Source organism: Acomys russatus, chromosome 5 (genome assembly GCF_903995435.1).
Source record: "Acomys russatus chromosome 5, mAcoRus1.1, whole genome shotgun sequence".
NCBI lineage: Eukaryota > Metazoa > Chordata > Mammalia > Rodentia > Muridae > Acomys > Acomys russatus.
In genome coordinates, this window is record NC_067141.1 from 56,895,558 (window position 1) to 56,921,862 (window position 26,305).

Sequence of the window (26,305 nt, forward strand, 5' to 3'; positions counted from 1 at the left end):
GACCAGGCTGGCCTCGAACTCACAGCGATCCGCCTGCCTCTGCCTCCCGAGTGCTGGGATTAAAGGCGTGCGCCACCACGCCCGGCTAGTATTTGTTGTTAAACCATCCACTTTGAAGACTTTAGGCTTTTCCTGAATGCTATTTTTCTACAACCATACTACACTTGTGAGGACTAGCGCAGTGCATAAGCCAGAACAGTTAGCCATGGGATACATGAGCCCATGCTATTCCTGAGTCCATGTGAAGCGATTGGGAGTCCATGTGTTGTGTGACAAAGCTTTGCCTGGGGAGACGCGGTACACAACAGCTGCTTACCGCAGATAGGGAGCCGACAACTCACCGAAGGATGGACTGTTGTGGCTCTGGGCCTGTTCGGAGATCCACTGGTCTGACCATGAATACATTTTAACAAAGAAGAGGCTTTGAAGCCAGGCGCGGTGGTGCATGTGTGTAATCCCAGTTCTCAGGGAGGCAGAGGCAGGTGGAGTTCTGTGAGTTCGAGGCTAGCCTGGTCTACAGAGAGTCCAGGGCTACACAGAGAAGCCCTGTCTCAAAACAACAGCAGCAGTGAAGAGGAGGAGGAGGAAGAGGAGGGGGAGGAAGCTTTTAGTCATATACTGGTGCCAGGTCTACACATTGGTCTCAGTTCCCCAAGGCAGCACCTAGCCACCTTAGTCAGGGGTTTATAAAGGCAAAGAATGCAGAGTTACATTTGCTCTCTTGCAAGCAGAGGGTCTTCTGTGCCAAAGAAACTTTTATTTATAGAGGCAGAAACAGCAGAAAAAAAAATTAACCGCAGCCGTTAACATTTGGAAGTCTAATTTTGCTTTATAGTTCTCTTAAGCACAGAGATTTTTAAAACTTCTAAACATAAAGTTAGCCATCAACATATCAGCCTAACATTCCCTCCCTGAGTTATACTTGGCCTCAAATCCTTTAGTTTGTGGTGGGCATGTGTTCATATTGGGACTTAACTACCACCAGTTTCTAAACGTGAGCTTATGTGTCTGGTTGCAGCATTTATAGCGCAGGGGCCAACAGTATGTGCAGGCGCAGGAGGCTGCAGGTGACCAGGCTGGCGGTAGAATTACTGGGCAGGAAGAGCCTGAGAATGAGAATGGGAACCATTCAGGGTTTTTGTTTCACCTTCTCCGTGTGTGTGTGTGTGTGTGTGTGTGTGTGTGTGTGTGTGTGTGCGCGCGCGCGTGTTTTCAGAGCACAGCCAAGTTATCGATAATGCTTTCTGAATGCTTTACATAAAAATGACTTTCCCCTAAAGCCCTACAGTGACCTCATGACCTCCTTGCTCTGTGTAAAGCGTATCAAGCTTCAAGCTCCCTGTCATGTTGTTGGACTACCTCAGGTAATGAGTCGACCTGCTCTTCTGATTTTGCAATACTTTTCTCCTGCAAATAAGTCCTGGGTTGTTTGCCATCCTGAGTCTTTATAGTTGACCATTGCTGTGCTTGTTGCCTCAAGAGTGGCTCCAGTGGTTCCCAGCCCTGTGCTTATTATGAGGGTATGAAGAAGGGAGCTCCATGTTTTTCCCTGAGCGTGGAGGCTGGAAGGGCCTGTGTCTGTGCATACCTGTGTTTTCTCCCTAGCAAACATACTTCTAGGGGAACAGGGATGCCAAGAGATGGAATTTTGGGGTTGATGTATCTGCCAGATAAGCAAGCAAGGGTGCAACCTGTCAACACATGCAAACCAAACAGTTTCAACTGAGAGGTGCAGGAAGGAATTGCCCACCTGAAGTGGTGGCCAGGAGCTGTGAGACATTTCTGGCAAGTTGGCATTTGCTGCTAAAGGGGGATCTAAACATGTATTCCATAAAGAACAGGAGGAAACATAGACAAAACATTATTAGTCTACAACCCACTCAGTTGGCAGGCCTCGGTGATGGTCCACTTTTCTGCAGCTGGGTTGTCACCCCATGATGCACTTGATCTGGGAGTGAGGTATCCAGGTGCAGACAGTCTACCATGGCAGCAGTGGCAGTCAAGATGATGAGGCATGGTCCCTCCCAGTGCGGTCCTAATTTCCTTTGGATCTAGCATTCCTGCCTTTCGTAGTGGACAAGGGGCGGCATACACTCTTTTGTAACTGTTTCTCAGCCAAAATCTGTCAAGGCCCATGAAGGCTGGAATACTAGGCAAAGGCCAAGAGGTCAGGAGTCAGGCAGTGGGAGTGGCACATTCATCAGAAGCTCATGGTTTGCTGACCCAGCTGAGGAGAGAGAGAGCTGCCTCTGCCTCCCAAGTGCTGGGATGAAAGGCCTGTACCACCAGGCCAGGCTGCAAAGCAAGTTCTTTTAAGTAGAGGAATAGTAGGAAGTTACACTGGAACCTGTTTGCCTTCTAACTAAGAGATCTAATAGCTCTAGGAAAAAAAAAAAAAGTTCTGATTTTCTTATATGAAACGCATTGACCAGGCATCTGCTGCTAAACTGATAAAGCTACAGTTAGCTATTAACACCATCAGAGAGGGATAAATTTGAGTATGAAGTATAAACCAGATGACCTCTGTATCAAAAGACAATAGGGACCAGCTACCTGACTGCTACTGGCCAGTCTCAGTTTAGTGGCTTTAATCTTCAGTGGTCACACAAGGAGAACATTAACCTTGTTTTATGATTTTCCCCCCTCACCTGTTATTCTCAGGACAATAATCACTAAACATAAAATCCATCCCAGTCCAAAATATCTTGGAGACCTGCTGTGAATTAAAAACATCCATTTCCTTTAAACAAGAATTGAATGCAAGTTGCACAAGCAAAATGCTGTGGTAAATTAAGATTACCTATGTATGTACCAACCATTAGCCCCTCTTGCTATAAGTTTAAGTTAACATTTTACTAGATTTTACAGATTATTTAATGATAACCCAATAAGCTTACAAATTCTCGAGGTACAGAAAGTTTACATAATAGTCTTACAAATCTTGAGATAAGATTCATACCTTAGCAAAAGTTTTAGAGTTAAAACAAAACTAAAAAGAGTATGAGATAAGTAGCAATAGTCCCCACTGGGAACAGTCTGTCCTTCCTCTTGTTTTGCTCTCCTTTATCTGTTACATGGTCAGGTGGCCTGCCTGACATGGGACACAGTTTGGAGGAAACCTTTAAGCGCATATGCTTGGGTGTAGAGGAGGAGTATCCATAACTCAACTCCAGAGCCAGCTTTTCATTGAAGTAGAACAGCATAAAATAACATTTTAATATCATCCATACCTAAAAGACACCTGAATCTGGTAGCCAGGGGGAGGGACCAGAGTAAACCAAGAACAAAGAATGCTTAGAGATAATATTTTGAGTCCTGGCTATTCACAGAGGATGCTGCGGAGGGAGCTGAGCTGCACCAGTGAGGGAGGAATGCTTGCTGATTGTGTGTATGCCGCAGCTGGCCTGCTCCTTTGCCCTTTCTCTCACCTGCTCCCCACTCTGGTCTGGCTTCTGGCTCCCATATTTGCAACAATATTCTGGACACATCAGAAAGCACAGATACATCAAACTTAAAAAGGCAAAATATTCACACAGTCAGAGGGGACCAGACAAAAGCAAAGATTTGGTGGCCACCTTGATTCATATACCCAACATCCAATTTCCATCTTGGCTTTGGCTTTTCCAGCTAGGGCCAATGGCATCCAGGTGGTCTCTCTCTGATTTGGGATTTAACACTGCATCCAGATTTTCTATGAGTTCCACAAATGTGAGCTATAGATAAACAGAATCCTTACCTACACTGGAGCTTTTATTTTACTCTGCCTCTTTCTCACAATCTGGGTACTGAGGACCTGCCGGTGTCTCCCTCCAAAAGCTGGGCCTATCAGATTTCTCTGCTCCCAGTACAGGGAACCCTCAGGGACTCAAGGCTCTTCTATGAAATCTAGGAGTTAAAGATTGGTAGCTCCCTTCAAACTTTGGGCCTATCTGATTTCTTGGCTCCCAGTATGCAAGCCTCCAGTGTCCCAAGGATGGCCAGAAAAGATGGAGGATTTGGCTGAACAACAAATCCTGGATAAGCCCCCAGATGTTATGGGTCTGGGGCCATTCAGAGACCATGAATGAATTTTAACAAAAGGCTTTTATTCACTGGCACCAAGTTTACACTCAGGACTTGGGTTCCTAGCACCCAGCCACCTCACTGGGGTACACAACAGTAAACAACACAAGACTTCCTCCTGTTTAGGTACAAGTAGAAAGTCTTCTCGTGCAAAACAGGCTTTTTGGTCACAGAAGCAGCAGTAAAAAATTAACCCTTAACAGCCATAACATTTAGAAGTCTAATTTTGCTTTATAGTTCCCTTAGGCACAGAAGTTTTAAGTTTTTAAACACAAAGTTAGTCATCAGCATAATGTTCTCCATCACGGGATACCACCAAAGTTCAACAGTGAACCAGTAATGTTTTTTGGGAGGTTACTTCCAGGAATATGGGTGAAGGGTTTCCAACAGGATCATAATTGACTTAAAGACAGCTACATCACCAAAGCTCACCCTAGCATGGGTGACAACTTAAAAAAGTAGGACCCTGAAATGCATTGTACAGCCTGCAGGCACCTCAACAGGTTAGAGATTATCCCTTCTAAGTGACCTCTTTCAGGCAGCTCAGCTGGTTTCTGCTTCTTCTAGGGAGCTGATCCAGTTTCAGTGTCTTCATTGTAGCTTGGATCCTCTGAGACTTTGCTGCTTAGCTTGCCTGCAAAAGACTCTGGATAGCTTGGCTTGCCCACTCTTGCAGGAAGGGGCCTAGAGAATCTTGTCAGTTTCAGGGACTTCCTGTCTTGAGTTGTTCACCTTGAGCTGTCCACATGATGGAAAGTTTTGATCTTGGAGGAAACTGTTACACAGTACATCGTCCATCTCATTCCATGCTCTTCTGAATTGCCTTAGCTCTTATTTTTAAAGTTGGTGTTATTGAAGGTTTTATTTACTTTTTACTGTGTTTGTCCTTTCTATCTCTAGTTGTGTGTCTTTGACAGCTAGAGTAAGAGCTAATACATGTTCAGATGCTGACATTCTACTTATGGGGGCAATCTAATTTAGCATACAGTATGTAAGTGTTTCTATCATTTAGTCTCCCTTTTCTGTTGTCCCTGTCTCCTTATTGGTCTGCACCATCTCTCTAGCCTTATCTCTGTTTCTGCAACCCACAAGTGCATATTATGCTTTCTGAAGCATGGCCCAATCTTAATTTCGCTTCAAAACCTAAAGTTTTGTGCTGAATTAAAAAATTACACAGGCTAGCAAAAATAACCTTTCTTGATACATTTCTGAATATTGCTCCACTTCATGTTCCACTTCAAACTGGCATATTTATTGTGTCCTGGACCTGTCTATCTTATCGTCATTTATAGCTATAAAATGCCTGGATCTTTCCCAGGGTTGTGTCTGATGCTACCTCCTTTACACAACTTTTCCTGATTGCACTTAACTGCATGAGGTCACTTTCCCTGCTTCCTTTTCATATTTTGTCTTAAACATTAGCTGTTTGTAAACTCTTCTTTCTCTTGTTAGATTTTATTCTCTTGTGAGGAAATGTGTCTACTCATCCTTGTATTTTCTATAGTATTTAATACAGAGTGCTCGGTGAGCATTTTTAACAAACTGTAGGAGAAACAGTGAAGACATGGATCACACTGAGCCCCTCCTGCAGGCCGGCTGGGGCTAGAGTGGAACCCCATGTCAAGAAAACAAACCAAAATAAAAAATGCATTTCAAAATCATGTACACTAAATGCACTTTCCTTTATGTGGGGCATATGAATGAGCTGCGTGCTGTTATTTAAAAGCCAAAGCATTTCACTGCCCGAACTTGAAACATCTCAAGAGCACAGCGAATTATTTCCTTTTTAGAATGTGCTTTGAGTTTTATTATGTAAAAACTTTTATTTATTTATCTTTCTGCCTCTGTTTGTGCCTTTGGCATTTTTACTTTTCAGTGATTTTCTGCACTTAATCCTGTCACAGGCACACTTAGTACACGTGGGGCCACCATAGGCCCTGATGACTGCTTCTGTGCTTTAGACAATCTCGTGGGGACTTTAGGTCTTACAACATGACCCCCTCACAGTCTGCCTGGGCACACACCTCATGCAGATTTTGGTGTTTTCCCAACCTTCTTAGTATAAAAGTAAACAATCCTATTACCAGGAACTCGAGATAGCCTAGCTTTGTTAGAGGCTGTGTTGTAGAAAAGTCAAATGCTGCCCCCGCTGAGCGCTGTGTACCATCCCTGAAAAACACATAACAATTCTAAGCACACTTTCAGTGTCTTCGCAAATGGTCAGTTGTCCACCTGTCTGTGGCTACAGTCTGCTTCTTGAGCTTCTGTCTCTGAGAGGGTTATTTTGTTGTTTTGTCATTTTTCTTTCTTTTTTTTTTTTTTAAGATTTATTTATTACATATACAGTGTTCTGCTTGCATGTACAACTGCACACCAGAAGAGGGCACTAGATCTCATTATAGATGGTGTGAGCCACAATGTGGTTGCTGGGAATTGAACTCAGGACCTCTGGAAGAGCAGCCAGTGCTCTTCACCGCTGAGCCATCTCTCCAGCCCCTGTTTTGTCATTTTTCAATGTTTGCTGAGGTTCATGGATGGTACAAGATGGACACGAAACCGGTTCCATCTCAATTCCTCTGCATCTTCAGTGCTTCCTTCATATGTGAAGGATGCTCTTTTATTTCCCCAGGGCTTGTGGCTCCTTCAACTTCTCATTCCTGTCTTGATGATGCTGGACCACTTTTGCCAAAATAGCATGTTCTGAGAGATTTTTAAAAATATTTGTTTTGCTTAAAAATAATACTTTTACATTCAGCATTTTTTTTTTCATGTGCTCCAACAATGCTCTGTTTTCTATTTCTTTATAAGTTTATCATGTATCAGCAAAGTTTTGTCAGTCGAAAATTCACATTGAGATCGTGAGCTCAGTATACGTCGGTTGCAGCTAAATGCTGACTATTCTTGTTAGGAAGTTTTAAGTTGTGTCTAAACAGCATTCTCAACTGCTTATAAATGCCACTGGCCAAGACTTATTAGAAGTAGTAGCAATAATGCAAAGAGGTTTAGAATCAGATGACCATGGGAGTTTTATAGGAAGCCAGTGGATTAGGCTAGGTCTTAAGGCCTGGCTGGAAGTACCCAGGGGGAGGAGTGTAATTGGGTAGAAGGAGAACAGACTCTTGCAGATGCTGTAGCACTCTGCAGTAGAATCCTTTTAGTTTAGTGTTTTGAGATAGGATGTTACTGTGTAGCACAGAGTAGCCTTGAACTTGGAGTTCCTGCCCTTCCTCTTGCTCTTCCTGCCTCCTGTAGGGCCCTGGGTTTAATCCATGCCAAAATAAGAGAGAGAAGAAGCTTTCTGGCTGGTAGTGGGAGTGGGACATGCCTACAATCTCAGCACTTGGGGGTAGAGGAAGGACAATCTGGAGATTAGGGACACACACACACACACACACACACACACACACACACACACACACACACACACACACACTCCAGGCTAGCCTGGGCTATCTCTCATGACACAAACAAATCACAAGCTTAGACCATGAGGTAACCCTACTTCACTGTCCTATCTTTATCCAGAAAGAATTAGGTGGTATAGGGAAATTGTTATATAGTTTTAGCTCTTCAGTCTTTCATGGAAATCAGTGTCATAGACAGTAGCATTGAGGTTTAAAGCTTCTGTTGATTCATTGGAAGCAAAAAAAAAAAAAAAAAAAAAGCAATTGGCAGATCTGCTGGATGTTTGTGAGAATTTACTCCTCCTCCTGAACATTGTTCTACATCGTGCTGAAGGCGCTTTTCCTAGGGGGAACACAAGGAAATTAGCCTGATCACCCCACATGCCTTGAGTGTGCACGCACATATGTATGTGCGAGAGTGTGTGTGTGTATGTGTAGGTGGGAGGGTGTGTTTACTGGTGATTGAACTTAGGGCACTGCCTGTGCAAGACAAACACTCTGCTATTGGTTTTTTGTTGTGAGATGTAGTCTTGCAGACTTGCCCAGGCAGGCCTTGCTTCTCCTGCTCGGCCTCCATATAGACAGGATTGTAGGCCTGTGCCACCAGGCCCAGGTTTCCTTGTTTGTTTGTTTTTAATGCATATTCACTTTTTTTGGATACATTTTACTTATTTATTTTTAAAGTGGGGAATGCTTTGCCTGTGTATATGTCTGTGCCCCATATTTGCCTCTCATTTACTCTTTTAATACTCAATCTTAGATGGCCAGATTTGCTCAGCTGCAGGTGACTAGCCCTACCCCCAACCTAGGGCTAGACTAGTGCTGTTACCTGTCTGGACGCTATCGTCCAGCCAAGGACAGGCTGGTCTACAAAGAGAGTTCCAGACATCCAGGGATGTTACTTGGAGAAACCCTGTCTTTAAAGCCATAAATGAATAAATATCAAAAAGAGAAATTGAAAGGAGTAGAAGGGAGAGTCATAGGATCTTAGGGAAAAGGAAAAGAAGTTAAAAGAGAAGGGAAGGGAAGGAGGGAAGGTTGAAACCTAAATATAAATCTTTAAATGAAAACCATGTGCCTTTTCTATTTTTTAAGACAGCATTTCATGTCACTCAGGCTTATTTAGAGCCTGTGAGCTCTCGAAGGAAGGTCTTGAGCTCCATACCACTCAGCGTCATCTTCAGGGAAGATTAAGTAAACCTTGACTTGTTTTGTTTTGTTGTTTTTGTTTTATTTTTTTATTTTTTTGTATTTTGAGACAGGGTTTCTCTGTTTGGCCCTGGATGTCCTGGAACTTGCTCTGTAGACCAGGCTGGCCCCAAACTCACAGAGATCCACCTGCCTCTGCCTCCCGAGTGCTGGGATTAAAGGCTGTGCCACCACCACCACCCCGCCTGTTTTTGTTTTTTGGGTTTTTTTGTTTTTTGTTTTTTGTTTTGTATTTTAATATTTGCCAAATAGAAGAGCTTTAGGACCTTAGTAATTAATCAAGTTGCATTTCCTATTTAAGGCTTGGCGTGGCTATACATAGACTCTTGGGAGGGAGACGATCGGGAGTTCAGACCCTCTTTTGATACGTACTGAGTCTCAGGCCAGCCAGGGCTCCAGATGACCTGATCTAAAAACAAACAAATAAATAAAAATAAATAAATACAAATGAACACAAACCTTTCTCCATTTAAATATGTGTTTTGTAGTCTAGGAGTCCATAGCTTGAAAACAGGAGGAATGTCTTCTAAACCTTGACCTTTCAAGACTTACTGCCTCCTTTTCTCTCTCTCTGGGATTGCCGATGACAGCAGCAAGGATGCCTGCCAGAAAGCTAAAAGTGTGTGTGTGGCATGCTATTAAAGTCCACATTCAAAGGACTACTGAAAAAAAAAAAAAGTATATTGCCAAAGTTAGATGAGCCATGACTGGGATGTGGAAGTTTTAAGGGAAATAGAAATGTGTGTGTGTGTGTTACAGATAATCACCTTGGGGAAATTTGTTTCTTTTGCACGGATTGGGGGCAGGGTGTGTATGGTGGTGGTTGGAGATCAGACTTCTTTGTGTAGCCTTGGCTGTCCTGCAGACCAGGCTGGCCTTGAACTCACAGAGATCCGCCTGCCTCTGCCTCCCTGAATGCTGGGATTACAGGCGTGCGCCATCACGCCTGGCTTTGTTTCAATTTTAAGATAATCATGTTCATTTTATTTGTATGCCTCCCCACCCCAAAGAGCAAGCGTTTATGCTACAGTCTCGAGTCTGTGTGGATGGCGGGCATTAGAAGAGAAGAGTAAGCAAGTGTGTTAAAAGCCAAAGAGAGAGAAGGAGAGTTTGTTAGGGATGGTGGGCACTGGGGCAAGCAATGTAAACAGTTCTTCCAGGGATAAAAATAGATGAAGACAGGGAGAGAGATACAGAACTGTGCACGTGTTGAGGGTGCTGAGCATATCAGAGTGGGTGTGCTCTGATGGACTGTGGGTGTTTTGGCACAATCTCAAGAATCTGTCTTCAAGGTGGTATTAAATTCATTATCGAAACTCTCTAAAGAAAGAAAGTCATCTTGATTATTAAACCTTTACAACACCCCCCCCCCCTTTCTGTGTTATTGGGAATTTGAGACATTTTAGTGTGTTCACTTAGGAAATGCACTAAAACCTATCTTGATGGCTAAAAGGACCTGTGTGGTGATCTCATCTTGAGAGAATTTTAATATTGTGTGATGTCTTAGGGCCTTTTCCTTTAATAACATTTTTACAATTGAGCAAGATGTACTTTGATGCAGCAAAACTTGCCCGTAGTTCTTTCTTTTTGGTGGAGGACAAGGTTTTTCTGAGTAGCCTTGGATACAAAACCTACTCATTTTGTAGACCAGGCTGGCCTCGAACTCAGAGATCTGCCTGCCTCTGCCTCCCGAGTGCTGGAATCACAGGCGTGTGCCACCAGCCAGGCCAGAGGCTCTTCATGGACAAACAGAAGGACGAGTTACAGAGTTCGTGAAGTAAAATGTTTCTTTTTTAATGATCTCTTTATACTTTAATTAAATTTTTATTTCTAATTCTAGTATTTAGTCCACATTTGGTAAAAGACCTGATTCTTTCAGTCTGTATATTTTTAAAAGGTTATGTATTGTAGCTCTGTAGGATGCTGACCAGCTCATCAAAACACCTTTCCTTTCTTTTTGCATCTGAAAAAGCTTATGTCACAGTCTTATAACTCTAGTTTCTGTAGCAAACTGAGATTTGTTGTGTGAACTTACGTGACTTTAAAGAGCAAGAGTGAAGCCGAGTGACGAGGGTCACTTAGCAGTGTAAGGTGTGGGAGTCAAAGCCACCTCTCTGTTTTTTTCTCCTGGCCTTTTAAAAACAAAACCTGATACTAATTTAAAGACTAACACAGTGCACCGTATATTTGCCTTGCTGTACTTTTTATGTAAGTTTAAAAAGTAGTTAGTTCTTAACCCCTAAACAACCAAGCTTAATTGAAAGACTAAACTATCTGGTCTTCAACTCCGTCAGAGACCTGAGAAGGAATAAAACGGATTACCTGAGTACATGGGAATGCAGGCTAGTAGCTTTCCAAACGTGAAGATGACAGAGACAGTTTGCTGCCTGAGCAGTCACCCAAAATTCTCTATAATGTTGGAGCATCATCTTCAGCCATCTGGTCCAATATATCTGATAGACATTTGTTAAGATATTTTTAGGTCTAGATAGATGTTTTAAGTTGATAATGATGAGATATGATAGATATTGATTTACATTCAGAATTTTAGACTCAGCCGGGCGTGGTGGTACACATCTTTAATCCCAGCACTCGGGAGGCAGAGGCAGGTGGATTGCTGGGAGTTCGAGGCCAGCCTGGTCTACAAAGCAAGTCCAGGACAGCCAAGGCTAACATAGAGAGATTCTGTTTCAAAAAACCAAAACCAAAACCAAAAAACAAAACAAACCAAAAAACAAAACAAACAAAACAAAAATCAGAATTTTACACTCACCAAGATAGGAAAGATGTTTTCTTTAAGGCTGCCAAATTATAAATCGCCAAAACATTGTGTGTGTATGTGTGTGTGTGTGTATACTTTCAGATTATTTCATGGTTCTTCTTGCTGTAGGTAGTTTATTGTATATATGTTTAATAATATGAATGCACATGTAAAAATATTTAATAAAAAATTTAAAAGATCAATTAATACCAAAAAAAGTATTCTTCAAGATTTCAAGTGGGTATTTTTACATTCTGTGTACTTGTGAGGATGAAAGTAGCTTTGAAAAATGCTTTTCAAATGATTACTGTTTAAATAAAAACTTTCTTACTAAATCGGTGAAATAAGAGACTGGTGAGACAAATATGAACATGAAATGAAAATTTAAAGTGCCAAATTAGTTTTTAAGTTTTCAGTATTTTGCCCACTGTATTAGACCTGTGAAAACATTACTTTGAAACCAAAACACTTTGAGGCATAATCTAATAAAATGTGTTGTATTTGTATCGCTATGTTATTTTTCCAAAAACACAGTATCTTTAGCCTAATCTACAATAGTAAATTATTTTGGAAATTTGGCTTGACATACAAACAGATGTGTTTTCTTGATTTCTTTCGACAGAGGTTGGTGGTTAGCGGCTTATTGTTCTGTGATTGGCATTGGAAGCCTTATTTCACAGCTTGCAGTAGGGAGCTATTGGGTAAAGAGTGGTTGTGTTCCACAAACGAAATTCAGAAAGTGTCAATCAAGCTCTTACACAGGTTACTCGGAGAATGAGTCTTCTTACTGATTTCACTAAATGCCGCCTCATGCTGTCTTTGATTGGCACAGCCTGGCAGGGAGGATGGATGGATCTGTCACCGGCTAGTTAATTGTGTTGCTGGTCTCAGGCTGACATCAGGTCTTTGACTCTTAAATGGCTCAATACAAAACAAATTAGCAGATTGTAGTCATATTTCTCATTCTGTATGCTCTGACTTTGTTGAATGCAGTCCATAAATCATATTGACTGACACACAAGCAAACGATGAAAGCCGCTTTTGAGACATATGTCCAGAAAGCTGCCCTGAGAAGGTGCATGGAAGGATGCATATGGCTGGCCCTGTGGGAATTTCCTAGGAGCCAAATGTCTCTCTGCCACAATTGTTCTTAGAAGAAAAGCTTTGGGGTAATGCAGAAAGGATCTACTATGTCAGCAGATTCTCTTTTACAAGTCCCTTTGAAATATAAGAAGTTTGTCTAAGGGTTTTCTCTCTTGGCAAGTTGTTTTTCAGGGGAAAAAAATGTTCAAGCGGGGTGAAAAAACATAGTTACCTTTTTAAAAGTTTGGCAGGTGGTTTTACTTACTTATTGAACTTTGTGTTGTTGAAGAGAAAGAAAACCCTAGTAATGTTGCAAGCAGTTTTTCCGATGAGGGCAGGAAGTATGTTTGGTGGCTGAAAATGTACTACACATGCACTGTTTTGTGGATTATTTTGGCTGTGTTACCATGTTCAAGTCCATTAAGAGCTAGTTTTTAAAGACAATTGTGAAAGTTACATTTTTCATTTTAGGATGATACATTGGTGTGAGAGCAATGTTCCTTGTTATAATAGAGCTCGGAGCTGGGTGTTTGGTTTATTAAAATAGTCCAGGAGTCTTAGGTAGCTTAGGTAGCAGTTACAAATACATTTTGGGGTGTGTAAATATTGGAGACATTCTAAAATTAGGAAGAGGACATCTAGAGAATAGTATATCATCTTATAAAATATAAGCTTTGTAAAATTTCAGCAATCTGAACCTTTGATAGTATTAACTTAAAATTTGATGTATAAAAAGAGAATCTTACTTAAAATTTATAAAATTTTGTATTTTTAAGTCTTTAAAACTTTTGTCTTTGAGAACAATAAGCCTGTATTTAACATGCCTGATCAAAAGAAGTTTAATATTACGATTTCACTGTTATAAATAATATTTAACTAAACAGCAAGTTTGCGTATATATTTTCATTGCTTGCTTCTATTGGATTTATGGAATAGCTTATATTCTTGTCATCATTTTTGGCTCCAGTACTATTATGTAGTTACTCATGTCTGTGAACCTACATTAGTAAAGCCACTTATAATGTAGGGCATGTTTATGAAAAAATGAATTAAATAATTTTTTGAAAATTTATTAAGCTAAAATGCATTAGTTGTTCCATTAAGCCAAGATAACATTTCCATGAGGTATTTGCAAGCCTATTACGTTGACGCTAAGTGCCATGCCATGGATTCCTCTTTTCCCGGCCTTTATCCCCCTCCATTCATATTGATAGTACTCTGCTTGAAGAGTGGAGCTGCATGTGTCTCAGACTCATTCCTCTCGGGCTTGGAGGCTTTTGAGCATGCTGGTTTTTTCATTGTTTGTTGCATTCCTTTTTTTTAAGCAATTCATCAGTATCTGTCAAATATATTGTTTGCTTTAGCTTTTATCTCTGAAGTTTTTGATTGAGAAGTTGACACTGCATGTCAGATACTTAGTTTTCTGCTATGCATAGTTCTTAAATGCCAAGCACCCATCCACAAGGAGTTTGGTTCTAAGGCTAGAATGTCTCAGATTAAAATTCTTAATGTGTAATCTAAAGAACAAATATTCTAATAGTTTATGAAATGTATTATTTTCCTTATGACCTTTCACAACAACTTTACATAAATGTTTTTGGACTATTGTAGCATGAATGTGTTTGGAAGATGGTTTTTTATGGTTTTCTCTCCCTATTTGCCTTTGTGATTCTGATTAGTAGGAAGCAAGAAAGCCTAGTTATCAAATACCACTGGGTAAATATTTGTTAATGGAAATGAGGCAAAACATGGCCTGTCCCCTGAAAGCCATCGTTTTCCTAAGCACAGTCCTAGATCTTTGACTTGCACCACGGGAGTCAGCCCTCACCTAATTGTGTAATCTTTTGCAGGCAGCCTCCCTGGATCACTGGGAGTTTATACTCTGTTAAACACTGCTTCAAGTGCAAGTAATCCCAATGTGCAGGAAGCAGAGACAGGCAGATCTCTGAGTGCTCAAGGCCAGCCTGGTCTACATAGTGAGTTCCAGGTCAGCCGGAGCTACATAATGACATCCTGTCTCAAAAAAAAAAAAAAAAAAAAAAAGCAAGTTATGCCAATTGTAATTCAGCTGTGTAATCTGTAGGACAAACATTAAAAATAAGGCTGTCAATGGAAGTGAATCACGCATCTCAATGAAAGCAAGATAGGCGTGTTAGTTTCTATAGTTAAATGCTTCGTGAATTTGACTGACTAGGAGTAAAGCTGACGTGAAAGTGACAGGCAAGCCTTTCCCCACTGGTGACTGAGCCTACACCACAGACTAATAAGATGAGTAGGGAAGGCCTCTGCCGTGGGTGTTTTGTTATTTAGGTACAGAATAGCAGCAGCCTAAATTACACAGTTAACTTCCTTTGTGCTGTTGTAGCTAAACATACAAAGGTGAGTTTAGGGGCATGGTAAGAATGAACTGCTTTGTCAGTATTGTGATTTACTGTAATAAATGCCATATTTTCATGTGCATTTAAATGTGTTACATTATTTCAAGAGATCCGAAGTAAGTTTTCAACAGTTATAATTTTCCTTTGTGCAGTTAGCACTTGAATAATACTGTGACTTGAGAAAGGTGAACTTTAGTTTTAGGACACAGGAGCAGACAAGCCAGCAATTATCACTGCACCAACAAAACAAGTGCCAGGTCAACAGTCCTGTGATGTTTTTATGATGCACTTCCATGCTTGCTTGTTTACGTCTTGATGTGGCTGTTTGTTTTGCGTAGGGGAAAGTTGCCCAGACAGCTTGCATGTCAGCCTGCCAACACCTGTCAACGTCCTTGATGCAGATGCTACTGGACAGCGAGTTGAAACAGATCAGCATGGGAGCCGTGCAGCAGTTTAACTTAGACGTCATCCAGTGTGAGCGTAAGTACACACTGGCCAGCGTGCGTGCTCTCTAGGAGCCTATCTTTAAATATTATGCAAAGTTGTATATAGAAGGACAGCTTGAAAAGAGAGAAGAAGGCCCATTTTCACTGAAAAAAAATTTTTGGGGGCAGCTTTAGAAGTAAAGCTAATTCCTTCCTAGGAAGAAATAAGTCTCTCAACTTCACGTTAACAGCCTCAAAGAGATTCACTGAAGTGGGAGTCTAGATCAAGAAGTGAGTGATTGTCTCCCTCGGGTCATTGCTGCCACCTCTCCTGGGACTCTCCCAGTGTCTTCTGTCAATGAACGAAGCAACCCCAGGCTGGCTGTTTTCACTTTTCTGAGCATGTAGGTTGTTGCTGGAAGACACTGCATACCAAGTGGTGTATCTTGTCCCTCTTGTCTTGTTCCTTGTTCCTAAAAATGCTTTCCAGCCTTGATAGCTGCAGTTACTCTTCTGCATTGTTTTGTTTGGGTCACGCGGTTTGCACCTTCTGTGGTCTAGTGTTGGCATTAGCTGATGAGCGTTAGGACTCATGTCGTCAGCCTTGTTATACATGCTTCAGATACGGCTTTCATCACACCCCAGTCCTACCTGGCCAGCCAGAGAACCCCGAGTTGCTTTCAAGCAGCATTCTCAGATGAACGCCTCCATGATTAAAGGATGGGAATCGCTGGTTGGCCCCTCCATGGACATTTGAGTCACTGGGAACCAGAGGGATTGCAAAAACATCTTCTGGGGGAAAATTTACAGTAATATATTATTTGTAAGACTAAAAAAATGTCAGCAGCCTTCAACTAAAACAGAAATAACATGGTTTTTCCCCCCTAGCAACAAATATAAAATATTTGTCTATTCTCTGTGTATAGTATATTCTGCTAGCGGGGGAAAGGTCTGCTTTTTCCTAGAAAGTAATTCTAGCTTTATTTTCCAAGAAAACTTTTTATTCTTATCAAAGTAAGATTCTCATTTGTAAAATATCTATCTTATATTTATAAAAGTACTTGACCCAAAAATATACCTTTTAGGGGCTGAAGAGATGCCTCAACTGTTAAGGGCACTGGCTGCTCTTCCAGAGGACCTAGGTTTAATTCCCAGCACCCACATGCCAGCTCACGACTGTATGAACTCCAATTCCAGAGGCTCTGACACCCTCACACAGACATACATGCAGGCAAAACACCAGTGCACATGAAATAAAAATAAAAATGCACCTTTCGATTTTTTTCTAAGATCACAATAATGATTATTCTCTTGGTACAGATTATTTTTACACCTCTCTCCATTCTCCCTCTCTTTTCCCCTCTATCTCTTCATACTGACTCTCTTATTTTTTCTTTCTCTTATTTTTAATCTGACTTTAATTAGTACACAGAGTAGTAGATTTTCTTGCAGCATTCTCATGTGTACTGCATTTCAGTAGACCACACCCACATAGCCTCCCTTTCTGCCTTCCCCCTTGGTTGGATCCTATTACCCCAGCATTACATTTCTACCCCCTTTTCTCATGCTGGGATTGAGCCCACGGTCTGGATTGATTCTAACACACATCCTACCACTGAGCAACAACCCCAACTTAAACGGGTTTCTTAAAAAATGTAAGAAGTTGTGTTTTGGGGTCGTTAGATTGCTTATGTCAATATTTTACACAAATATTTCTTGACTCATTTTGTATTATTTTGTCTTTTGTGTGGCTGCCAGCTAGCTGGTTCACTGTTAGCCAGTCACTTTCTGCCAAGCCTGAGTTCATTCCCAGAACCCACATGGTAGAAGAAAACTAAAGCTTACAAGTTGTTCTCTGACCTCTACATGTGTGTGGTGGTGTGAGCACCTGCTCACCTTTGTATACACCCCCAAAACAAATCAATATAAACGTTAATAATAACTGGTAGTTAACCCTCTCACTGGTTAGGTTGTTCTTGGTGACATGTGCTGCTGGATGCGACTGTCTGCTGTCCCTCTGGTTTCTGCAGAGAAGCAGGCGCTATGCCCCACCTCAGGCATCGCCTCCTGAGCCTCACTTCCCACTTCTACTCATTCCTTTGGTCAGTGATGAAAGGCACTTTTTAATCTCCCAGAGATGTGATAGGAAGAGACCACACCATTTCTGCTACCTTTAATGTTCTGCCTTTGATTGGCTTCTGCCCTTTAAAGCTTATCAGGCATAACTACTGTGGTCATTAATGTTTTTCTTGTCCCTTTTGACATTTTAATTGTAAAGTGTATGTATGTGTACACATTCATATGTGTGTGTGTGTGCATTCGTGTGTGTGTACATTCGTGTGTGTACATTTGTGTGTGTGTATGTGTGTGCATTCATGTGTGTGTGTATGTGTGCATTCGTGTGTGTGTACATTCGTGTGTGTGTATGTGTGTGCATTCGTGTGTGTGTGTATGTGTGTACATTCATGTGTATATGCAGTAGCGGCATGCATGTGGCAACCAGAAAGCAACATACAGGAGCTAATTCTTTCCTTCTGCCATGTTGGTTCCAGCACTCGAACTCAGATCATCACGTCTGATAACAAGTACCTTTGCCTGCTAAGCCATTCCATGGAAGCCCTGTAATTATTACTTCTTAACACAGTATCACATATTCAGTACGTGCTGAACAAATATAAATTATTTTGTGTTTATTTTACTGCCTCCAGTGTTAAATATTCTTTTCCAAAAGGTGTCTTTTAACTTGAAACAGTGAATTTATAAATATAAACATAATGGTGAATTCTCTCATACTTTCTCTGGTACAAAAAGTATGCACTCTTACCCATTTGCCACTTTTAGTGATTGCTATGTGTATTAATTGTGTGAAATGAAACTTTCTCTAATATTTTGAATATGTTAAGAGAATTCAAAAATTAGGTTTTAAATCATGTTTTAATTAGTCACTTTTTAAGTCTAGGGGAAAGTAATTTGTAAAGGTAAAGCTGATTTTTAATATTAATGTAGTATATATGTTGTTTACATGTTGGGACAGGAAAAGAAGAGTTGGCTAGATAAGGAAGGGGCAGCTGCAATGCTTAGTGAGGTTACGGCAGTCTAAGCACCATGCGTTCTCCTGGGATATGAAGAAGCAGTGCAGGCAGGTTTGTAAAGAATCACAGAAGCTAAGCAGTCACTGGACTATCCCACCCAACACAGTCATGGCATACATGTGCTCACGCTCCTGCGTGCTGAGGTCGTCTGGCTCTGGAGACAAGAGCAGGCGTGGAGCTGCATACTGTGCTGTAGATGGCCCTGTTGTGTAGGTCCAGCCCTGCCTTGGGCATCCGGTTTGAGGGATTAACTTTACTTCAGGAAATGTGTTTCCGTGAAACACACGTTACTCCGTTGAAGTTGACCTGAACCACTCGCTCTCTCAACTTCTCTTTAGGTGAGCAGTTCTGCTGTAAGCCTGGAGGCACCACTAGTCTATATTGGGTCCTTTTGCAAAGGATGTTCTTACCAAAAGGAAAACACCCAAGGGCTGTCTTCTTTATGTGGGTAGAGAAAGTTTGCCCTCTTCCAGGTGGACCCAGCTCCTTGCACAGCATGTGGCTGGCTGCTCAAGTGAAATGCAGACTAGATTCCAGTTGTCCGCAGCCTCCTGCTCCTCAATTGGTCACTTGGGAGACTGACAGCTTTCTGTGGCATATGTGCTTATAGTCATGAATCAAAACCAAACCTTCACCCCCCAAGTTAATTTGATGAAAACTGCTCTTTATCCTCTTAAGTGTTCTCCCCATTAATTTGACTCTCTTCTCTTCATGGCCACTATCTGATGCCCTATCTTATGGCTTAAGGGTACTATTGTAATATACACTTGGGCTGTCAAGCACAAAGTCCTATATGTGTACTTTATTAACAAAGCTTAGACTGAGGGCATGGTGGCACATACCTCTAATCCGGGCATTTGGGAAGCTGAGGCAGGAGCATTGTCACAACTATAAGATCAGCTTAGGCTACATAGTGAAACCTCCAGTGTTTTAAAAAGAAACAACAAAACAAAGGTCAAACTATCTTTTCTTCTTAGCCAGGACATACTTTGAAATAATCAAAGCTATGACATTCTAAAATCCATTTATGATGGGACTGGAGAGTTGGCACAGTCTACAAGCATGAGGACAGACCTGGGTTCTTACTGCCAGTACCCATGGGAAAAGCTGGGCACAGCAACACACATCTGCAGTTCCTGCCGCTTACCTTGCAGCCAGACTAGCAGAGTCAGTGAGCTCCCAAGTTCCTTGAGAACCATGTCTTGAAAAATAATATGTGTGTGTGTGTGTGTGTGTTTTGCATGTGGGTGGAGGTCAAAGGAAAACTCAGGGGAGTTAGTTCTGTCTTCTCTCCATGTGGGTCCCACGGACCAGCCTCAGGTTGCCAGCCGTGGCAAGTGCCTTTACTGCTGAGCCATCTTTCCAGCCTCACTGACGCTTTTAAATCAAGACTTGATGAAATCTGCATCATGAAAAGTTAACCTTAGTGTCACATGGAAATTAAACTGGACCGGGGTGCGGGTGGGGGCAGGTTGAAAGCGGGAGGACTTTTCCTTTTCCAAGATAAACTGAACCTGATATTAGGAAGTGAAAATAGAAACCTGAGAAAATTGATTGCAGATATTTTGGAAGAGGGAAATATATGAAATTAGTGAATTATTTGAATGTGATTAGATTAAGATGATTAGAGTTGAAACTGACAGTGAAAGAGACCTAGAGAATATATCCTGTAATCAGCAGAGGGTGTGAAAGGGGGAAAACACGGAGGATTTAGCTATTCAGGATAGATTAATTAAATTCTATTCCTCCCCTATGGAAATTTTAGGAAAGCTGCACAGTGATGCGCTCATAGTGAAAAGTCTGTAAATGTTTATTTTTGTTGAGGAGAAAAACAAATGACTAAACCAGGAAGTTGGTATGACCTGCACATCACTTTTGGGGTCCTGGCTTGTAACCACCTGGTCCTGCTGCACTTCACATCGGACCATTTAACTCCGTGATGTAAACGTAGCTGATGATGACTCCCCTTTGACCACTTGATACATTGCATAACTGCAGATAAGTGACCTTTTATTGCTTGGAGCTAAACAGTCAGGATTTCTTTGTTTCCTTGTGAGATTAATTTTTCTTTCTCACTCTGTCAGGTTTTTTTTTGTTTTTAACTTGTTCTAGTTTTTTACTACTTTTTGTAGCAATACTGAGACAAACTTGGTTTTAAACTCTTTGGATGCAGGAACATGGAACTGTATGTGAACGTATGAAGAACTTCTGTGTGTTTGGAGGAATCCCTCCCTCTTTTCAGTGGTCTTACTGTGTAGCCCAGGCTGACCTTACACTCATCCCTTTTCTCAGTGGTCTTACTGTGTAGCCCAGGCTGGCTTCACACTCAGTTCCAGTTTGAACTTTGCTTCTGATCCAGTTATCAGGAAGCCTCAGGATCTCCCTAGAACACAGGGTTTAGAGTTTAGGACTTCACAGATACTCCAATTAAGAAGGAGAGGCCCTAAGTCTTAAGGAATATGAAGGGTGTGGAACACTGAGGCGCATTGTGGGTATTACCTGCTTCCTCCACATCTGTAGGTACTTGGTATTTAGAAGACACAGTAGTACACAAGACAGGTCTCATCCTTACCTTCTTGCAGTTAAAGCCCAGTGAGGAGTCAGTAACTTCATTAACAAATATTAAAAATTGCTGAATCCTGTAAAAGCAATTAATAGTTTGAGAAAGCAGGCACACTCAGATCTGAGATCTCATAGTGTCAGGCAGGCCCAGCATATGACTGGAGTGGGTGTGCTTGCTCATCTCCATTATAACCACAGCACTAGTGTGTTTAGAAACTACACGTTCAGAAAAAGGAAGATAATTAGGCTTGTGTTGTTGGGAACTGCAGAGCTGAGCTCCTCTGAGAGCCACATTGAACATCTCAGCCTTTTACAGAACAAGATAAAATTCTTCTTGATTGAGGGTGATTTCCCATGCTTGTTATAGGCTGGTATTCTAAACCTGCACAGCTGGTTTTTTCGTGCTTATTAGTGTGTTATGCTTCAGTTGTAGGTACCTTGCAGATAGAAGTATATTGAAAAAAAGATATATCCTCTTACTAAGTTGTTACAAAACTGTCTGAGAAAATTTTCACCTTCTGACAGAATATCTGGTATTTCCAAAGCATCGGGAAACCACGTTCTACCCCATAAAATATATGTAATCTAGATACATATTCATATTTTCATGTATTCTACACACATATCTTTGGAGCTTATGATCGCTAAATTCATATCTACAGTTCATAGGGATTAGAAAAGCACTGTATCAATCTGGGCAGTGGTGGCACACACCTTTAAACCCAGCACTTGAGAGGCAGAGATAGGTGGATCTCTGCATTCAAGGCCAGCCTGCTCTACAGAGAGAGTCCCAAGACATCCAGGGCTCCACAGAGCAACTCTGTCTTGAAAAACTAAAATTTAAACAAAAAAGAAAGAAAGGAAAGAGGGAGGGAGGGAGGAAGAGAGGGAGGGAGAGAGGAGGTCAAAGAAAAGAAAAGCTTTATCAAAGTGTGCTAGCAGTTACTTTTCTGTCCTGGCCATTGAACCCAGGGCCTTGTGCCTGGTCAACAAGTGCTCTACCACTGAGCGACATCCTGGCCTTTTCTGCTTTGAGACAGAGTCTCACTACATCATCAGGCTGGCCTCAGAGTTGTGGTCCAGCTAGAATTACAGGTGTGCCAACAGAGTGCCCAGACTGACATCTATTTTGATGGTTAGTCATTGGGCATGAATAACTCTCAAGTAGTTCATCACTCTGAATAAAGACTTAACACATAAAAGCTAAAGAGAACAAAGCAAGCAAACAAAGCCTGCTAGTGGTAGAAATCTTTATTCTTCTTGTTGCTGGTGAAGATCATGATATCACCTCTTTTTAGCCTGGGCGCAGATCCTTGTCCCCAAATAAGAAGATTGAGAGGAAGTCATAGGGATGGAGGAAGAAGACTACGTCAGTGTCATGTTTACAAGGCGGTGAATGTTGCTACTTTGTTTGGATCAGATTTATTTCACACTTAAAAGCGCTCCAGCTGTTGATTGAGGGTACCGCGCTGAGGTTTCTTTCCAGGAAATGGAGAGGACTAGTTATTACTCTGTATCAAAATGGGATGATAAATATTCTTCTGGCTTCGGTTGCTCTGCTGCCAGCCACTAGGAATCTAATACAAATCAGAGGCATCCTGACAACCCAGAGCAGCGTCTCTGTATCAGGGAAACCACTAGATGGTGCCGTTCGTCATTCCTTCTTATGACTCATCCACACAGGTACTTAGCCTACCCAAAATTTGAGTTCCAAGTAGCTATTTTAATCTCAGCTTTACCAAGAATTATACATCTGTACATGCACATGTGTGCATACACACAGATAAGCAAGTAAAATGTAAAAAGAAGTTTTCTTAAAATTTGACAAGTTTTGTTTTTGTTTTTTGTTTAAAGAGAAAGGGAGAAGAAACTGGAGTTGGCAATTGACCTGCAAATTGTCCTCTGGTTTATATACATGCACATGCACCACACATGCATGTACACATACACACACATGTACTCACAATGAACGTAAAAATAAAGTCAACGTAGAGACAGCAAAGATTATGTTTGGGTTTTGTTTGTTTGTTGAGACAGGGTTTCACTGTATAGCCCTGGCTGTCCTGGAATTTACTCTGTAGACCAGGCTGGCCTTGAACTCCAAGATCCCAAGTGCTGAGATTAAAGGTGTATGCTACCACCATCTGGTTTTAGATTATGATATAAGAGATATTTAGAATTGCCTTCTTAGGGCCTGGAGAGGTGGCTCAGTGGTTGAGAGCTATTTTTCCAAAGGACCCAGGTTCAATTCCCAGCACTCACGTGGCAGCTCACAACTGTCTGTAGCTCCAATTCCAGGGGAATCTGGTACCTTCACAGACATATATGCAGACAAAACATCAATGCACATAAAATAAAATGAATAAATCTTAAAAAAAAAAAAGAATAACCGTCTTAAAAATTTTAAAGCTTAGAAACTATATTAAAGTATTTTTGGAAGATCATATTTATTACATGTCTTTTAAAAATACACTTGAAGGCATAAGTAAGTAACAAAGATGATACTATGCTAGGGAAATACGCACTTACTGTTTTTATTATTAAATGATTGCCTGAGGGAGAACAAGGAAATCCTAAAATATGACACTCTGGATGAACCAAGGAGTTTGAATACATCAGGGGATTTCAAAATACAGCCACCAGTGTATAAAAGATTATACTGTCCTTCATAGGGTCCTGAGTCAGTATTGATGGCAAAGAATTGTCTATGACTGTGTATTCCCCCATCCAGCATACACTTGTTTAGTACTTCCTGTACACCAGACACAGGATATATAAAGGTAAAAGAAACCTCTGCTTCCCAGGAACTTTGTGTTCAATAGATGAGCTCAAAATTTCAGTTTTTTGAAGAATGCATTAGAAATATCCTCACGCAGTCATTCTGATATAAATACCCTGAGTATGACAGGACATTGTGCCTACACTGCCCAACCTGTGGCTGTTAAGTTTAAATTGCTATGGAACAAAAGTATCTATTCTGTAGTGCATTTAAAGACCGTTCCCATCATCCCACGAGGTTCTGTTGGACCACAGTCATCCTAACCAACAAGCTAGAGAAAATGTTAACTACAGACTGGGCCTCCTATGGAGTTTATTGCTTGTTTCTTTTATCTCTGTGCTCTTATGAAACTGTTGTTGCACGCTTATTATTTTATAGGAATTAGGAATGAACATATGATTCTTATCGTTAAGGAGTTCACGGTTTTAGGAGAAAACTTAGACACATTTAGAAGGCAGCAGAATGGGCACTGTGGTAGGATTCATACAGGAAGTTACAGAGGAAACAGCTTACAGTCTCCAGGGATAATGGCAGTCTTCCACAGAAGGTGATGATTGAATTGAAGGGTAAAGTAAGAGTTGCACAGGTGGAAGGGGAGAAGAATGCTCCAGGCAGGAGGATCAAAGGCTTTATGAAAAGAGACTGGTGTGCACAAGGAAGGCTGGGCATCCTTGTTTGGAAAGAGTTTAAGGAAAGTATTAAGAGATCAGGCCAGAGAGAGAGACGAAGGCCACTTGTAAAAGACCTTAGTCTTGTTTTACTGTGAGAGCGATGGGGAACCATTAAAGGAGGCTAAACTTTGAAATGCCCAAGTAACAATTACATCTGACATAAATCACTCTGGAAGAAGAGGAAAGAGAAGCAGCCAAGAGAGCAGATGGGAGTGTTTAGTAATCCAGGCAAGAAATGATGATAGCTTGAGCTAAGAGCAAGATAGTGGAGACTCGGGGGAGGTTGTAGTGTTTACTGGATTTAAGTTTTAAAGAAATGAAGGGAAAAGTGTGAAGCTGCCAATCAAGCTGAGTAGCCTGTTATTACAACTGTTGTCTGTGTTGCATGATTTGAGATTGCTAAACCACCTTCTGTCCCTAAAAAAATATTTGAGAAAGAGCCCTGAGAGTTATAAACTGCCTGCATGTTGGTTAGCAAGAAACTGAATTCTTAATTGGATTTGGGGCCAATGGATAAAATGCCAGGATGCCCAATTTAGCTGTGTGGTCCTGGGCGAGTCATTTTACTTTTAATTTTTCTATGCTATAAAACAAAGAAATGGACCTGACTGTGGGGATGTTCAAAGTGGGTGTATCTCTTTGCTTCGAAGATTTTATAAGCTAACATCCATGTACCCTCTTTGCCAAAGTAAGTTGTTATAATGATCAAAGCAGATGGCATATGAGACAGTGTTTTATGAGCTGTAAAATGCTATACAAATTTATGATATTATAATTTTGACACTAAATTCTTGGGTTTAATGCCAGGCCAATGAACTTTTAAGTGTTGTCTCTTAAACAAGAATTGAGGGGGAAGAAATGAACAGATTCATTCTTTTTCTTTTTCTCTTTTTAACTTGTGGTGCCAGGAATCTTATCAGGACCTTGTACACTCCTGAAAACTGTTCCACCACTGGTCTAATTCTCCTGTCCAGATTGTTTTCAGCATAGAAAAAATATGAAGCTGGAGATGGTAGCACACACCCTTGATACCCACATCTGGGAGGCTGAGGCAGAAGGACCATAAGTCTGAGAATTAACTATATTACAATTGCAAGCATAAGTGAAATTGAGCTGCCTTCTGTGCCTTATAGGAAGGCCTTATGTGATCCTAAGTAGTTTTTAAATTAAAAGATGCTCATTTTTAAAAGATTTTTATTTTGGGAGGTATGTATAAGTATTTTGTCTGTCTGTCTGTGTGTACCATGTATATGCCTGTTTCCATGAAGATCAGAAAAGGTGGTCAGCTCCTAGAATTGAAGTTACAGATGGTTGTTAGATACCATGTGGGTGCTGGGAACGGAACCTTGGTCCTCTGTAAAAACAACAAGTGCTCCTAACCTGTGGGCTATCTCTTTACACTCTTAAGAAGACCCTTATTTTTAACAGGCTATTATATAATTTTTTTGTTTTTTATTACTTTTCTTTTCTTATATATACATTTATATTATTACACACATATACTATAAACTACCTACAGCAAGAAGAACCACAAAACAATCAGAAATTATATAAATGTTACATTCATAGTATTTTGGCTATTTGTACTTGGCAACCTTGAAGAAAACATCTTCCCAACTTGGTGACTCTAAAATTCTGAATGTAAATCAATATCTATTATATTTCATGTTTATCAACTCAAAACATGTATCCAGACCTAAAAACATCTTAACCCCTAAACAACTAAGCTTAATTGTAAAACTAAACTATCTGGTCTTTAACTTCATCAGACACTTGAGAAGGGATAAAACTAATTATCCGAGTAAACAGGAAGGGCGGTTAGCAACTTCTAAAATGAGAAGATGACAGAGACAGTTTGCTGCCTGAGCAGTCACCCAAA

The 26,305-nt window shown here is 41.0% G+C and overlaps 1 protein-coding gene across 4 annotated transcripts in view; it reads left to right on the top strand.

Annotated features, from left to right (window-relative positions):
* Positions 1-26,305, top strand: part of Exoc6 (exocyst complex component 6) — a 141,491-nt gene that overhangs the window by 79,257 nt on the left and 35,929 nt on the right. For 3 of the 4 annotated variants that reach the window (XR_007830660.1, XM_051146401.1, XM_051146402.1), the window contains exon 19: positions 15,236-15,377. Coding sequence is in view for 3 of the 4 variants with exons in the window: in XM_051146401.1 (XP_051002358.1) it covers positions 15,236-15,377 (142 nt within the window). In the remaining variant the exon portion in view is untranslated. Of the gene's footprint in view, positions 1-15,235; positions 15,378-16,407; positions 16,590-26,305 lie in introns of those variants that run through there. The other variant, XM_051146403.1, reaches the window with a different exon arrangement.